The 18,959-nt window shown below is 31.5% G+C and overlaps 1 protein-coding gene across 10 annotated transcripts in view; it reads left to right on the top strand.

The window, feature by feature from the left end:
- Ppp1r9a (protein phosphatase 1 regulatory subunit 9A) overlaps positions 1-18,959 on the top strand; it is a 310,969-nt gene that overhangs the window by 197,667 nt on the left and 94,343 nt on the right. For all 10 annotated transcript variants that reach the window (XM_047560855.1, XM_047560860.1, XM_047560859.1 and 7 more), the window contains one exon: positions 1,634-1,738. In XM_047560855.1, the coding sequence (XP_047416811.1) occupies positions 1,634-1,738 (105 nt within the window). The remainder of the gene's footprint in view (positions 1-1,633; positions 1,739-18,959) is intronic.

Genomic DNA, 18,959 nt, shown 5'->3' with positions numbered 1-18,959 from the left:
AACTTAAAGTGTGATACAATTTGATTAACTTTGTGAGTCTACTTGGCCATCTCGGTGGTTATTCTAAAAATGTGATATCCAATTAAGCTAATACACAAAGAAATAAAAAGATAACTCATAAATATAAAAATAACATGTATCAAAGATTCTACTAAACTCCTTAGGGAATTAGGGAACTAGCAAGATAATAAATGTGGTTAAAAGCATTTTAAAAACTTGATCCTTGGACTGCACATGTATCTCAGTGGTAGACTGCTTGCCTAGCAGGTGAGATCCTGGGTGTGATTCCCGATACTGAGAAAACAAATCCCAAATAGTCAAAATAATGTCAGAAGAACACAGCTTAGTTGGATACAAAACTGGTCAATGTTCTTCATCTATATGATTGGCAGTACTTAAATACCAAGTATTTGTGAGGTTGCAGAGATTTGTCAATTTCTAACATTGTTTGGAAATAACCTGTATTCTTTGAGTCAGGAATTTCTCTCCTAGGTGTATGTTCTGGAGAACTCATATGTGTATAATAAGGAATGTGAAAAATTGGTGATTATGTAGTATATATAATAGCTAAAATGGAAAACACAGTTGTTCATCTGCAAAATGATGGATAAATACATTTGATTTATTTATAAAAGATAATACTGTATAGTTGTTAAAACAAATAGTCTAGAATTGCATTTATAGTAGCCAGAGATAAATTTTAAGTACAATGTTAAGTGAAGAAAACTGTCGTGAAAGAGGTATACTTTATAATTTTTAAAATATATAAAGCACATATAATGTTCCTGTTCATACACACTATTTTTCAATTTCGAAAAACTCAACACAAAATCAGTGTGATAGTTATTTCTGTGGAAGCAGAGAAGGGAATAAAATTAGAGACAAATATTGAAATTTCAACTCTTCTGTAATGCATTTTATTAGAAAAAATATGCTTTAAATATTACAAAGTGCTAAAATGAAGTTGGGTGATGGAGTGTTTGTTATCTAATTCCCCTCTAAACTCATTCCCATTTTTCCATTTTTGAGTTATTTCATTATGAGAAATATGAAGATATATATATATATATATATATCAAACATAAATTTAAAAACATTATACACCAAACTTTATTAATACAGCATGTATCCCTGAAACATAAATAAGTAAATACCTAAACACACACATCTGCATGTACGGGTAAGTAAACACACACACATTACTTATTTGAAGTATTCAACTTGAATAGGAAGGATTCCCTGCAATGCCTGATAATGTTAACTTGAAGAGGGGAGTTGCAATGGGCCCTGGGAATTAGGTCCAAAGGTATTTCAGCTGTATCTGTTATGCTGCCGTTAAGAACAACAACTGTTGTAAATATGTTATACACTTGCAGTTTTCTATTTTTATAATGGGAATATGGATGCTTGGTAAACTGAATCTCTTCATTCACTCTCACTTATTTTTGTCTTTCAAAATAGTTTTTAAGAAAACATTAAATGTTTGACTAAGATCTGGGGTTTGTGTATAAAAGATAAATTTTGAATCAATAAGAATATCATAAAAATCAAGTTTTTGTCAGTTCATTTATTGGGAATGACAGTGTATTATCAGATAAATTAATTGTTGATTATTTTTTTCCTCTTTTTAAAGAATACAAGTCAATGACCAGATTGTGGAAGTGGATGGAATCAGCTTGGTGGGTGTCACACAGAATTTTGCTGCAACAGTTCTCAGAAACACTAAGGGCAATGTCAGGTAAATATGTGACTTCATAAGTACACAATTTCGTCACTTTATATATTTTGAATACTAGTTTCCCTATATGTAATTACAATGGGAATTTTATTTGAATACTAAAAACTCTGAATCAATATAGTTAATTATTGAGTTATTTTAGTATGCCTTATTGCTAATATAGCAAAAGTTTCTAGGAAGATAAACTTTCTAGTTATAGCTTCAATAAATATTAATTTAGGTCTCCAAATCCTATTTCAAAACCAGTTGTATAATAAATTAAAATTGAAGTGATTATAAACATATTTAATGACATGTATTATTTTGACAAGTAAGCTGTTGGATTTGAAGCTAACTGCATTTTTAAATCTACTTAATTTTTTAAAGAATCAGCCAGGACCAATCTTAATGAACTATAACTCTTCCAACCTAATAGGATAGAGGAGACATTCTTTCAGATCTTGAAATTTATATCTGACCCTGAGGTTATCAAAATCATAGTTTGGAAAACAAATAAGAAAAGAGTTCTGAGCCAGCTAAGGTCAGTGTTGGAATTGGTTTTGTTTGGTAAGAGGTTTCTTTATTTTTTAAAAAGCATTGCTTATTTCTTATACTTTTTCAAAATCCCATGAATGAACACATTAAGGAAGCATTATTTAGTGTGTATAATTATAAAAGTGGGGTTTAGTGTTCTTATTATCAGAAAGAAACTGCCAAACATTCTGAAAAATACTGGTTTGTTAGCATTGCTATAAAAATACATAATTAGACTGGGTGCGGTGGTGCAGGCCTGTAATTGCAGCAGCTTGTGAGGCTGAGGCAGGAGAATCGAGAGTTCAAAGCCAACCTCAGCAAAAGCAAGGCACTAAGCAAGTCAGTGAGACCCTGTCTCTAAATAAAATACAAAATAGGGTTGGGGATGTGACTCAGTGATCGAGTGCCCCTGAGTTCAATCCCTGGTACCCCACCTTCCAAAAACATGTATCATTAGAATTTCATGGCAGTATGAGATCAAATTTTAGGCTTTTTCAGTGGAAAAGCATCATTTGATGCTCAAGGGATATTTTAAAGAATACAACCTAAATGATTCATTTAGGCAGTTTATTGATGTTTCTAGAATACTCATAGTCTTGTGAAAAGTATATAAAATAATTGGAAAGAACACAGGAAAAACTGTACAGTGTTCTTCTGAGCTGCGTGGGTAAGCTCCTCTGTAAACGTGATTGTCCTGCAGATTACCTTGTGTTCTTGAGAGAGCAATTTTCTATGTCAGTATAGCTGTCCATTAGACCTTAAGATAAATTTTAAAATTAAATAAATAAAGTACACATTCAATTGTAAGAACATTTCTTCTTTGATCAAGAGTTTGTAGTGATACAAAATCATAGCCACCCCCTTCTGTTTTGACTATTGACCATATAATTTTATGTTTTTATTTCAAAACTTGTACACATTTCATATGGCTTCTTAACTGGTCTCCCTGATTCTACTTTCTCCCTTTTTTCATTCTATCCTAATCATTAACCCCTAAAGGAAGAACATCATTACAGTTTTCAAATTTTTGAAGGGCTATTATGGAAAAAGGAGTTGACCTTCTGTTTATCTCTAGTAGTACAAGAACTACTACTTGAGTAGTAGAAATAATAATTCTGCATCAGTCACATCAATCTTCTCTTCAGAAATCTTCAACAGCCCTCCATTCTGTGTAGAACATAAGCTTTTTAGTTTGGTGTTAAACATTTTCCTTCACCTGATCTTATCTATCACTTGCTTCTCCTGTTCATGTCTGGTGTAGTCATACGGTCATCATCCTTGAGACACAACTTGTGTATTAGTTATTTTTCTGCATTTCTATTTGCCATTTTTTTCTGCGTAAAATACCGTATCCTGTTTAGAACCTACCTATCTTGATGAATGTATTGCAACTCCTTTGCCTTCCAGGAAGTCCTCCTCATCCTCCCTCTACTTTCGTCTCTTCTTTCTGATAGTAATCATGATTCATACTACTTTTTTTGAACTTGAAGTTACAAAGTATCTTCTTTTTGTCTTCAAAATGCATATACTTTATTTCACCACTGTCTTGGCAAAAATCTTAACCCACACATGGGCTTAAGATCCTGGGCTCCTTCCAAATTATTGAGCCCAGGATCTTAATTTATTGAAATTATACAATCCAGGGTCTTAATTAACTGATTGTAAAGAGAAAACCTTTCCTCAGTTTTAACTTTTCAAAAATAATATTTTAATTCTCTGAATTCAAAATAGATAGTAGATCTTAGTAAAATAACCAATATAAAAATAAGATCCAAAACCCAGTCCTGTGTTAATGAATGACTTTTTAAACTGGTGACTTAAAATATATGTCCTTCTATATTTTTATTCATATCACAGTTGGTGGTTGTTAAAATGTATTTTCAAATAGCAATATTATCTGGAAAATTACTAAGTTTATTTGGACTTTTTCTAACTTCTAAGCCCAGCCTGAAAGGAATATGTAGGACTCTAGCTTTAAAGAGCTAGAATGGGGAAGATTTGAAACTAGAGGTGGTGAGAAATTAAAACTGAAATTTGAATTGAGATTATTTTTTAAGCATCGAAGACTAAGTTTTTATTTATTTCCTGAAAATGTATTTGAAATATGTGGCAGCATTTGCATATTAATCAGACACATCGTAAATTCTCATGACTTCACCCACAAGTTTAGAGAATCAGTTGCTTTCTTGTTTATTCATGTGCTTTGTTTCATTAATCTTTGAATAACAATACCTGAATTTATTAACTAATAGTATGGATGAAGACCCTACTAGTATGCCATGTTTAACACACTGGAGAAATAATACCAAAATTTTAATATATGATACCTTGTAAAGGCATATATGTTTTTTAACCCTGGAGTATTTAAATGAGATAAAGCATAGTAGGCCACTTTGAAAAAGTGATTCAGTTCAACCCAGATTAAGTTCCTGGGGGATATTGGAAACCCATGGCTCAAAGCATTGGTAAGCTATTATTTCCCTCATTTTACTGACATCATTTAAAACTAACTACTCACAATGAGTGCTAGTTATATTAATTCCCTTAAATATTTGGTTAAAGAAAGAACTCACAAGACTCAAGCAGTTTACACTCAATGTGAGGCAACAGTCACAGCAGAAAGACATGGATTAAAAGGTAAATATGGACAACTCAGGCAACAGTCTTCCTTTTCTTCCACTTCTGGGACTCATAGGACCCATTGTTTTCCAGATTTTAAATCACCACAGTCATGTGCCTGACATGACACCTTGGTACTAAGGAGCCCAAAGTCTGTGTGTGGTAGGGAATCCCTCATAGTGAACTCATCACATAGGTACATTTCCACTACGTGACTAGCTTTGACAGTTGAAAACTCCAGGGTGCATTTATTTCTCAGGGTTCTCCCAAGAAACAGAACCAACAGCAGATAGATATAGATTGCTAGATTTGGGGAGTTGGCTCATGTATTTATGAAGATCAAGAAGACAGATGCCAAATCCTATGGGTAGGTACTACAGGAAATACTTGAGTAAACTCATACCTTGTAGCAAATAGTGGAGCCAGAAATTGAGTCAGTGAGATCTAGTATCATCTGAAAAAAAGCAGTTATCCCAGAAATCTTCCCTTGGTACCTGGTACCAAGACGAGAGGACACAGTGAATACTTTAAATATTATTCATAGTTTATAAAAGAATAAGTTTTTGGATACTAGTTTTTTTGTTTGTTTTGGTGTGGTGCTAAGAATCGAACTGAGGGTCTTGTGTATAGTAGGCAAGTGCTGTACCCCTGAGCCACACCCCACCCCTGATTTTACCTATCAACTAGCTCTAATAAAATCCATGACACATTTTTTCTCTTATTTGCAGAGATGTAAGACGAGAGACTGAATCAGTTTTGTCTAAATGTGAGGCATTGCTGATAAAATGACAGCAGATAAAGCTATATTCTGTATTCAGACATAAATTATAGTTTTGTATAACTTTAAATAATCTGTAATTATCTAGTGATTCTTTCTATAGGTATACAATTGATTTTTATCTTTTTCCAACTACTTCATATCATAGTCTTCTAATGAATTTATAAATTCTAGTTTAAGATTAATTTTTCTATAACTAAACATGGTCCAGCAAACATGATTTGGCTTTAAAGGATCTCCAAGAAAAGCGTCATTTAATATTATGAACTATGAATATGTGGATAAAAGTGCTCATCTAACATTCTGAGTTCTGTTTATTTTTTAATGTAGTACAGAACCTGAGAATGACAATAGAAGTTTATTGTAACTTGTTAACTAAATCATATTAGTCAAATCACATCCAATCAATCCCACAGACACTGTAGGTTTTTAAACAACTGTTAAAGCATTTTCTTTTGAGGTTTGCACCAGGAATCACCAAAATACATAATAAAAACATACGAAATAGTATTAGTCTAAAGTCAAAAAATAGAGCTGTACATGTTTTACATAATTTGTATTGTAAGGCATTAGTTAATATAGATCTTTTCTGGATTTACCAAGTGCTTATTTTCAGTTATGCAGATCATGATATTGATCCTTCATGAAAATATGAAATATACTAATTAGGGATGAGTGATGTTTTACATACATGAGTCAATGAGTAGTTTCAAGGCAGGATATAGCAGCCTATTACAATTGTTTTGAAATACTAATTGGCTTTATAACTTGTACCTAGTTTAAGTAGATTGTTACAGATGAGTTAATATGTCAACTTGATTGGACTGAGGTATGCTCAGATAGCTGGTTAATCATTATGTGAATGTGTCTGTGAGGGTGTTTCTGGAAAAGATTAGCATTTGAATCAGTCAACTGAGTAAAGATCACCCTTACCAATATGGGCAAGCATCATCCGATGTAGAGAGCCCACAAAGTTTAAAAAAGAAAAGTGGAAGAAGGGTGAATTAAAACACTGTATTTGAGCTGGAGCATGTATCTTCTACTGCCCTTGAACATTGGCACTCTTGATTTTCAGATGTTTGGACTCATTCTAGGACATACCCTATTGGCTCCCCTATATCACATGATAAGATACTTGGCCAGTTACTCTTTATCAAGTCTCAGTTCATAAATCATTTCCACTGATGATCCTATCTTTCTGGTATTGACTCTCTTTTTTGATCCCCTACTAAATAGATTCCTGTCTGGGCTGTATGATGATTAGAATAAGGAGGAAGTAATGATCTATGACTTCTAAGACTAAATTATAAAAGGCATTGTGGCTTCTACTTTGGTCTTGGGTTGCCAGTTCTGAAGAAGTCCAGCTGCCATGTTGACAAGGCATTCAAAGAGCCTCTGAAATGGCTCACATGAGGAAGAACTTAGGCCAGCCACCAAACAATACCAACTTGCCAGGCTTGTTGTGTAGGCAACTGGGAAGGTGCTCCTCTAGCCTTAGTAAAGCATTTAGAGAACTACAGCTGCAGCCTACAGGTGGTTGAACTCCATGAGAAGCACCAAGCTTAAACTGCCCAGCCAAGCCTCCCTGAATTCTTGACTTACAGAAACTATGGAAGATAATAAGTGTTTATAAACTTTAGGGTTATCTGTACCAGCAAATACAACTTATACAGTTTTTGGTACCTGAGTTTGGGTTGCAGCTAGAAGAAGAACCTGAAGATGTGAGAGTAGCTTTGGGACTGGATAATTAATGAGACTGTGAGAAGAGTGTTAATGAAAACAAAAAAAGAGACTGATAGCCTGGAGGAGGCAGCTAGTAAGGGTTTAAAGAAGAAAAATGAATATTATTGAAATGGGAAGAAAGGGGATCTTTGTTATAAAATTACAGAAAGTTTAGCAATACCTTTTTTTACCTTCAGTAATGTGGAAATTATAAAATGTACCTAATAAACTGACTAGGACTTTTAATTTATGAGATTTCAAGGCAAAGAGTTGAAGGAGCCACTCAGCTTCTTGATGTGTAGAGTTAAATATGAAAGAAAGTAGATAAGCTAAAGGAGGAACTGTCAACATTTAGCCCTAAACTAAATGCAGCTCTGATCCCACATACTAAGACCTAAAAGCAAGCCTTAGAATGATCTGTCTCCAAGTAACTGTCCCAGAACAATATTCAGGAATATTAGGATACAAAATAATTTCAGTGTCCAGTATTAAAATAAGAATTGTAAAGCATGCGAAGAAACAGGAAAGAATGACATGATTAGTGGAAAAATTAGTCAAGCACAACATCTCAAGAAATGTTAGAAATGATATATTAGCATATGATAGTATTAACACAGTCATTGTAACTAGATTTCAAATATGAAAGAAAGTAAAGGAAGGTTGGACTCAGTATAAGTAGATGGGTGAAAAATCATTTGCTCACCTCAACAGATATAGATTAAAAAAAAAATACAAGAAGCTTGAGATAGCAGGTTATCTCCTCAATGTAATATGTATCACCTAGGTGAAACTGATAGCTAATATCATGCTTAATGATGAGATCAAGTGATTTTCCCCCCTAGAATCAAGAATACTGCAAATATGTCCACCTTCACCATTCCTATTCAATTTCTACACTTAAAACAACAAAATACTTCTGAGAAAATATAACGAATTGAGTGAGGAAGCAGAACATGTTCGTGCATGAGAATACTCAGTATCTTTATGATTTCAACTTTTCCCAAATTAATCTATACATTAAACATAACTCTAATGAAAATCTCAGCAGGTTACTCTTGTAGAAATTATTGTTCTTTGAAAAGATCAGAGTTAGAGAATATTCACTGCCTGAAAGCTACACTAATCAAGGCAGTCTGGCTTAGGCATAAAGACACTAATATAGGTTAATAGAAAAAAATAAGAGTTACAATATAGACCCTCAAAAAATGTAAAAAAAGATTTCTTTACAAAGGCAACAAAGTAAGTCAGTGGAGGAAATTATAGTCTTTTCAACAAATGGTGCAGGAAAAATTGGATGACCTCATTAAAAACAAAACAAAGAGATTTAAAAAAACCTTTGACTCTAGATTGCTCACAGACCTAAGTGCAGCAGCTAAGACCCTAAGGTCTCTAGAAAATAGACAAAAAAATGTTTGTGATCTTGGTCCAATCACAGATTTTGTTTTCAGGATGGAATCAGGAAGTAGAAGAAGAAGTAATGATAAATTAAACTACATTGAAATTTAAAACACTAAAAATACTTTTAAGAAAATAAAAATACAATCAATGGAATGAATACTTAAAAATATTTTCTGATAAAATAGTTATAGAGAAGCTCTAAAGAACACTTATAGATCAATAAAGTTATTATAGTAACCTTTAATATGATTTTTATTAAACCTTGTTAAAGTATGCAAATCACTTTAAGAAAAAATTCACCAAAGAAGATCTACAATTAAGTACGAAAAATGCTGCTGAACATCATTAATCATTAGGAAAATGCAAATGAAATTCATAGTGAAGTACTACCACACAACTACTAGAAAGGCTAAAATTTAGAAGACTGGTAATTTTACATACTGACAAGCAACGTGGAGCAACTTCAACAATGATTCATTGCTGATGGAAATGCAAAACATCACAACCACAGTTCAACAGGTTCTTAACAAACATATATCATACTAGCCAGCAGTTCTCCTCCTAGCTATTTACTCAGCAGCAGTAAAATGCTCATACTATACAAAGACTCATACTTATGTGTTCATAGGTGCTTTAGTCATAATAGTAAAAACTGGAAACAATTCAAATATTCTTTAACTGATAATTTGGCGTACAAATTGTATTGTATCTCGTAGAATGAAATACTTCTCAGCAATGCAAAGGAAAAAACTATTGATGCATTCAGCACCTTGTATAACTCTCAAAAGCCATTATACTGAGTGAAAGAAGCCAGACACAAAAGCCTTTATATTGCTTGATTCCATTTATATAATTTTTTTTTAAATGTAAGACTACAGTGACAGAAAGCAGATCTGTGATTTCCCAGAATTACAGTCAGAGGGAACATGTAGAAGAAGGAAGGAACATTTTTGAGGTGATAAAAATGTTCTATTATTGTAGTTATTATCTCATAACTAGACAGTTATCAAGAATCATCAGATTATCCAATTTAAACTTGGTCAATTTTGTTATATAATTTTTACCTCGATAAAATTGAATTTAAAAATGTGTGAAAATACCTGTGACTAACTCAGAAAGCACCATATTAATTATTGTTTATGGTGTTGGTAATGTGGAAAGGAAGACTAGTCTCTTTAACAAGTGTGGATGTAATCAAACTGCATGTCCTTAGTAATATGAAGATTTGACTGTGCTCTGTACTTTTATTTTAACACTATTATTATTGACTTTTTACCAGAAAAAAATAAAAGTGCATCATAAAATGCTATGTACCTGGAACTTTTTCTTTATTCAAATGTGAATTTGCAACATAATTTTAATAACTTTTGTTTTATTGAACACAGTTTTAAGCAGGACCTTGTTTGTGTACCTAGTGTTGGATAACATTGTTTCAAAATTTAGTGACCTAAAACAACGCACTTTTTTTACTTGGTGTTTTCTGTGACCTCCTTCTAAGCTATCTCATGTGGGCTTTTCTACAGGGATGCAACAAAAATGCAAACTGGCTTCTCCAGACATTCATTCAAAAGAGTTCCCAAGCTGGGCACAGTGACCCTCACCTGTAATCCCAGCAGCTCAGGAGGCTGAGGCAGGAAGATTCAAGTTCAAAGCCAGCCTTAGCAACTTCCCAAGGCTCTAAGCAACTTAGTGAGACCCTGTCTCAAACTTTTAATAAAGGGCTGGGAATGCGGCTCAGAGGTTAAGCACCCCTGGGTTAAATTCCCAGTACCAAAAAAAAAAAAAAAAAAAAAAAAAAAAAAAAAAAAAAAAAGAGTTCCTAAGACAGAATCTGCTATCTTTTTATAATTTAATTATAATCTAATATCAAAAGGGGCATTCCATTAGTACTACTGTATTTTATTTGATGAAAGCAAGTCAGTACATCCAGGCACACTGAAAGGGAGAGAATTAAACAAGACATGAATATCAGGAGTCTGGCATCTCTTGGTCTATGTTGGAGGCTGTCTATAACATTAGTGCTCAATAACTAGTTGAGTGGATGGTTGGTTGGTCAAACAGATTGATATGCAGATTAATTTTATTCTGCAGTATAGTTTGTTTAATGTTGCATACCCACTTAAGAAGAACCCTAAAAAAGTTGAGACCATTTAGGAAAAACTGACCAAGATGGGAACAGGTATAAACATTTGTCCTATATATAAATGTTAAAAGGTTCTACAACCTTTTGCCTTTAAAACAGAAAATTTGAAGAAGACATGGTAACACTTGTAAACCATTTGAAAGAGAGAATTCTAGAAAAAAGATTGGGTACTCTGTAGATAGCCATCCTAACACGGACTACAGTTATAGTAGAGTATTATTCTATGCGAGTTATTTTATTTCAAATTTCTAATGATTTCTATGTTCGCTGTTCATTGTCATTCACATTAAAATTTAAATGCTTTCTGGAAAGTACCTGCTACCCACAATCAATAATTATGTATTCATTGTACTTTTATCCCCAGCATATCAATTTAATTACTTTTTCATATGGAGCCATGTATCACTTCTGGAAGTCAGGATTTTATACCAATTGTATTTATATACTCTGAGGCTCTTAAATATTTATCCTTTTTGGAAGAGGTTCTAATATGCAAAAGAAAATATAATTGAATGACAAGTGAATTTTTAATGGATATATACTGTTTATATTTGGATACATGACTGAGCATTTAATTTGTAAATTTGGAAGTTTTGTTCTGTTTTTGCTTAAGATCAGGAAATGCATTAAATCTTGAAATTTTTTTCACCTCATTTATATCATTTCTATAATGTTTATGTTACCATTACAGCAGTATATGGGGCAATTGAGAGTTTCACATTTTGTGATTGTGCTTGATAGTGAGAGAATTTCTATGTTCATGGAAATTGTTAATCATTTTGGGTCTGGTGTTTACTTCTATGACTATCCCCTTGCCCAGACAAGAGGAGCAACCACTATGGATTTTTGACCATGGATAGAGTATTTTAATCTTAAAAATATAAGAAGAGTAGCCAGGCACAGTGGGAGGCTGAGGCAGGAGGATCAGATGTTCAAAACCAGTTTCAGCAACTTAGCGAGGCCCTAAGCAACTCAATGAGACCCTGTCTCTAAATAAAAAAGATCTGGCGATACACACACACACACACACACACACACACACACATATATATAGAATACATATATAGCTATATATAGATCTATATATACTCACATATGCAAGAAGGGTCAACAATTTCTAGTGTTAGAAGATTAAAAAACAGTGGAAATTTCAGAAAACTAATTAAAGGGGACTTTGACTTGATGAAACATTTTCTGGTATCACTACATACAGATTAACATTTTACAAATTACCTTTTTAATATTTATATGCATAAATATCTAAACCTGAGACATCAAAGCTAATTTAAATAGAAAAATGTTATTTCTGGAAGGGATGTAAATTTTTGGAAAGTTTATGCCTTTTATATAGTTTGGAGTTCTTGAAATAGCCTGTGTTAGGCAAAGTTTTTACATTCTTTTTTTTTACATTAAAATATAATATAGAAAAAATCTTATAATCAGTACTGGGTTAAATGCAAAATTCATTTCAAAGGAATAATCTTAAATGTTTAGGTCTAGCTTTCAAAAGCAAACATTTTTATAGAGGTGAATTAAAAATGTTAAAGTCAGATATATAGTATGATATATTAATCTATCTCACAATATAGGGAGGAAAAATATGTAAGATTATGCATTCATAAATAATGGCACGAAGATTGGTTGTTTAAGTTTTTAATTTCTCCCTATTACCAGCAAACTAGTGAATGTGGCTGGAGATAGATTTCCTACCACTTGTTCACTAGAATTAAGTTAAATATTTTTAAAACTGTCAAATTCAGAGAAAAGCTATATATATATGATATAATATGATAGGTATATAATATGTAATTATATGTAATATGACCATATTATATATGCATATATAAAATGATCATATAGAAACACATGAGACACTTTTCACAAAAATCTTTGAAGCATTGTGTGATCTTATGACCCATGGTTCACAACGGTATCACAATGGAATATTCAAGTGTTATTTTTGTGTGTCTGTTTATCTTTTTGTTTTTTAAAGATGTGTTCAATTTTTGATATATAATATGTGTTTAAATTATATTTGAATGAAATAATTGTGTAAGAACTAATAACTTTATCCTGGTATAACTTTTCCATTAGCTTCATTCTACATTAAGAATTTTTAAATTTCAGCATGATTTAACTGCTATTGTTGACTAGCATATCACATTCATTAGAACTAAAATTTATATTGAAATGAGGCATTCATAGATTTTCATTTTTTTCACTTAACCTGTCATATTAATCACACAGGACCATGGGGGATATTTGTAACTTCAGTTTAGCAAATTGCAAATGTAAACTTATTGTTTATTTTTTGCTTGACAGCTCATCAGATAATTAAAAAACTAATCAAATGAATCCCATATAACTTAGACATCTAAACTCCAAAGGACAGTACATCAAAATTGCTTGGTCTGATGATACATAAAAAGAAAAGGAATAACTGATTTATTCTGCTTTTATTTATTATATCTCAGTATGAAAGGGAGAATGGACTGTTCTTAGTGGGATGATTCACATTTAAAGAAGGTGGATTTTAGTTTCAGTATTGCTGTTATTTGTTAATCATAAGCATGGAAAATACTCTTTTTAATTTAATAAATGTTTGCTCTTGTTCTTATCTAGACTATGCACTTATTATTATCTGATTCTCGATAGCTAAAAAAAAAAAAGACCTCGCTGTCCCATGTTGAAATAAAGGAAAAAATTTTTAAACGATGAAAAAATATTTTTTCTCTTAAAGGCACATTATTAATGACTGGTTTGACCACATGTTTTGTCATTTCAGCTAGAGATAATGTCTAAGATATAAATCATACTTGTGCAGAAACAGCAGTTGATTGGATCACATGCATTGTTGCTGACTTAATTATTACATATTTCAAGATTTTAAAAGTTCAGTTTAAAGTGGTCATGTAATTGATACTCTTCTATTTCAGTGACAATGAAAAATAAAGGTTTCAGAACTTCTTTTTCTTATAGTTAGCTATATTTCATCCTTTTCTTCTAATTGACTCACAAAAAACTGATTCTGTTTATAAAACTGTCATAAAACAGGAGGCAATTGGAATGGTGTGTGCAGTAAGCACTTTTAAATGCTTTCAGCCTTATCTGGATAATAATAAATGCATAGTCTAGATAAGAACAAGAGCAAACATTTATTAAAAAACTTTCTTAAGCACCAGATACTTAGTTAAGCTTTATATGGATTATACAATATTTATTTATTGTAGTTATTATGCTCATTTTACAAATTTGGAAACTAAGCCTTAGAAATATTAACATATGCAAGGCCTTAGATCCAGTAAGTGGTGTTTACAGTTAGATGGATTTATACTATCAAAGCCATTTTTCCACTTTATAGGTCTTTTTAACCTAAAATTATACTGTTACAGCATATCTATACTCTGGGTCCATAATTGAAATTATAACCTTACCTTAAATATGACATTGTATGCTGAATTCTTTATTTACTAGATTGTACATATAATCTTATTTATAAATGAACTTAAAATACTTGCGAACGTGTAGAAAAATAATACAGATGCATACATTTTTCAAATCCTTTTCAGTTTTGTCATAATAATAATGTAATCAAGTCCCTTCATGTATGTACTACATTTTATTCTTCAATCATCCCTTCAGACACATGAGGTTAGATACTAATTTTCACATGAGGAAAATGAGACTGAACAACAAGTAGTTTGTTTCCACTTTTCTGTGCTTTCCCTCTGTTTCATACTTATAAGGATGACTTTCTATTACTGTAAACTTGTACCATAAATGATATTAAATTACATATATTGGAGATATATGTAGCTGGGTGCTCTACTACTGCTCCAAAAAGCTGCCCTGAACGAAGAGGTATCGGGTATTTTATCCTAACATGTTTAAAAGTGAGTATATTTGATGAGATGAATTGTCTATCTTATATGCAATTGCAAATCATTCCCATTTCATCAGACTATAAAGAGATTTTGAATATACCCCAGTATTGGGCAAATAGCAAATTATGTTAAATTTTATGGGAAAATTCAGAAAGCCAAGCTGTGATTGAAGCAACTGTGTCTTTATGATTTAAAATGCAGTTTCTTTAAGATGTATGGAACAGTTCTTATTTCCTCTGAAACTAATGACACATGCACTCATTTCTTTGAATCTTAGCATTGCAAATAATTTTGGTTTGGGAAGGAGGGACCATTTTTTTTTTTTAGGTCAGGAAGAATTTACATATGATATTAAAAGTTTTGATCTATTGTAATATATCATGATTATATAATTTATTACAGTAATATAATCCATTATATTATTGTTTGGGCTTTAGTTGTTTTTTGTAATTTTATGTTTTAGAGTATTTCACAAGATCTTTATTAAGACCTTAATTCATCCTTGCAATTAATAGCAATAGTTCCAAATGTTTGGCAAGTGTGTAATTTTCACATCTTATCTTTCTTTCTTCCTTAATTGCATTGAATAACTTTAAAGACTTGTCTTGCAGAGAAAATGAACTTCTCCATTCTTAGAAAAACTGTTCAACTAGAAAATCTGACAAAAAGGATTTATTGCTTAAATGTAAGAAATAAATGCAAAGATTTTATGGGATGAATGAATCTGAACTCTTAATTTACCTTTTACTTTGAGCTTGTCTGTTGTTTTTGTAAATGTGCTTTTTGTTCATTAACTGCTTTTTTCCATCTCCTGTCAGCTTTATAGTAGGTGAGTGATGCCCCCTTAAACCATATACTATAATGCATTTAAAGAAAGATAAAAGGTCAGTGTAGGCTTTGCTAAAACTTTTTCTATGATAAGAGTTTTTTGAGTTCCTTTTTATATGTGTCATAACATGTAATTTCTGACATACATGTATTTACCAAAAACATAATGAATTTGAGATAGTAATGCAAGTCTAGATTATTTTAACATAGTCAAGACTTTATGTATCTTCACCCATCATATCTCCAAATGAAATTGCCCTATGTATCTCTGGGCTATTCAGAATTCTATTGTGATAGGCAACAGAGTAAGGATGTTTATTTTTACAACTTTTAAACATATTTTGGTCTTAGCCAGTGCCATACAGCAATAGACAAAGAAACAAATAAATAATAGGAAATAAAGGAAGAAAAATGCTTTCTTCATAGTGAATATGATCTTTGATTAAAAAAAAAATCCTAAGGTATTTACAAAAAGTCCACAGGATTAATGAGTGAGTGTAGCAAGGTCACAGATTCCAAAACTAAATTTCAAAAATCAATTATGTTTCTATACCCTAGCAACAAATAATTAAAAAATTAAATCTAAAAACGAATGCATCTTATAATAACTTTAGGAAACCTGGCATATTTTGAGATAGCTTAAACAAACTATACCTAAGACCTGTATACTGAAAACTGCAGCATTGTATTATGAGAAAATAATGAAGATCTAAGTAACACAAATGCACCACCTTCATGGACCAAATGAATTAATATTGGTAAGATGCCAGTTTTCCACAAAATGTTCTGTAGTTTCAAAGCTGTGCCAGATTCAATGGACCTTCTTTTAGAAATTGACAAGCTGTTTATAAAATTTATATGGAAATTGAGGGGGGAAGAGATATACAGTTGAACAATTCACATTACTTAGTTTTAAGATGTACTGAATAGTAATCAAGGAAGTGTGATATTGTCATAAGTATAAACACATCAGTGAATAGATAGTAAAGCCCAGAAATTAACCCACAAATACATGGTCCACTTACTTTCAACAAATATATCCAAGTAATTCAGTCATGGTAATGAATTATCTTCAACAAATGGTGTCGAAACAATTGGTTTTCCATTTGAAAAAAATGAAACTTTACCTTTGTCTCACATCATGCATGAAAATTCATTCAAAAGATACCTAATATAAAAGCAAAACATTAACACTTGAAAAAGAAAAACAGGAAGAAACTAGCAATTAGGCAATACAAAAGGCATGATTTTAAAAATAGTGATACAATAGGCTTCCTTTGAAAGATACACAAAAATGAAAAGGCAAGTCACAAACTTGAAGAAGATAATAAATTGAACATATAAACATAAACACATGTGTACACATATACATAATTGCAATACATACAGACAAGGATATGTATTCAGAATATATAAAGAACCATTACAAATCAGTAATAAAAAGTCAGAGAAGTAAATTTTTAGGGACAGGCAAACGATTTAAAAAGATTTCACTTAAAAAAGAGATACAAATGGTCAATAAGTACCTGAAAAGATGGATATTTAATATCAATTATCAGTGAATTAGAAATTGAAACCATTATGAGATACCATTAGATACTCACAAGCCTTACTGAAATTTTAAAAGGCAGTACAAAGTGTTAGTGAAAATATAAAACAGCTACAACTCTCATGTGTTGCTATTAGGAACATAAAATGGTACCATCACTTCAAAAAACAATATGGCAATATCTTTAAAAGTTCAGCATCCACTTACCTTATTACTAATCAATTAAATGATTAGTTATTTACCTAAGGGGAATGAAGTCTACAACGACTTGTGCACACATTTCTGGTAACTTTATGCCTAATATCCAAAATTTTCTAAACATCTATCAGTAGAAGAATAGATCAACCAAATGTGGTATCTCTGGTACAATTTGGTACGATGAACTACATAGTACTCAGTGATAAAAATAACAATTTACTGATAACTTGAAACAACATGGATGAAACTCCAAACTATTACAGTGAGCCAAAGAAGTTAAAACTCTCTATGATTCCATACATTTGAAACTCTAGAAAAGAGTAATGTGGACTCACTGTAAAGACAATTTACTGGAAAGAGATATGAGGAAATACTTTTGGGTTGATGGAAATATACTATATCTTAACTGATGTAATATTATAGTTTTATATGTTTGTCACATTTAATGACTACGTTTAAAATGGAGGTATCTTATTGTGTATAAATTATGCTTTAATAAAGATGAGAAGTTAGGTATTGGTAAATTCTATTTATACTTGATTCTCAAAGGAAAATAACTCAAAAGATCATGATCACAAAACTTGATCTAAGTCTTGTTTGAAATTACATAAAAATATTTCTGAAACATTAATTAAGAAGACCTAGGTATAAAATGTTTAGTCTTCAGTGAGTTTGTGCAGAAGGTGTTAGTTTATGTTATTTGAAATTGCATGTATAAAACAAGATTTTATAATCAAAGGAAGCATTAAGTGTAGAAATGAGATTGAACTTGGAGCATCACATTTAAAATGATGTTAAGTGATACTTAGAAACTGTGTATGTTATTTGTATTTTATTATTTATCTAGAGTAGTGGGAATTGAACCCAAGAATACTTTGCCCCTGAACTACATACCCACAATTTTTAACTTGGGATCCTCCTGCTTCAGCCTCCCCAATTGCTGGAATTACAATACAATAATTCTATTTTTCTAAAAATACAAATAATAATAATAAAATATTAATTTGGAAAGATGCTACATATTAATTTTTGAGCACAACACACTAAATTGACAAGTATGTATAATAAGTGATGTGACTCAGTAAGTAAATATTTTCCTTTAGACTTTTTTCTAATAAGAATTAATATTAACAGAATTTCCTTTTGTTCCATCATTTCTTGAACCACACACTTCCTCAAATCATCTATTTTTCCCAAAGATGGTGAACTAATTTGAGTTTTTCCTTTTCAAAGCAAAAATTTAAATATTACTTCTGTTTCTCCTTCTTACCACCAAAGTTTTAGTACCTTAGCAAAAGTCTGTTAACTGTCTAATTTATGCCATATTCTGAATGTTTTTGAAGCTTTTTGTGTTATAAAGAGGACATTTTTATGGGAATGATTCTTTCGTTCAGTGGTACAGGAAATTATATTTTTACTTCCAAAATTAATGCAATCTAAATGTGTAAAATACTGTAGAATGGATTATATGTTACGGCTTCTCCCAGATTTTTTAATGGTTCTTTAGTCTGTCCCTTTCTTTCTTTTATGAGGAGCTGTGTCTGTAAAAGTCACTTCTGTTTGCTTCTGTTGCTGTCCTTTGCTCGCAC

This window comes from Sciurus carolinensis, chromosome 8 (genome assembly GCF_902686445.1).
Source record: "Sciurus carolinensis chromosome 8, mSciCar1.2, whole genome shotgun sequence".
Lineage (NCBI taxonomy): Eukaryota > Metazoa > Chordata > Mammalia > Rodentia > Sciuridae > Sciurus > Sciurus carolinensis.
Note: the sequence above shows the minus strand (reverse complement) of the source record. Positions and strands in the feature narration are given on the sequence as shown.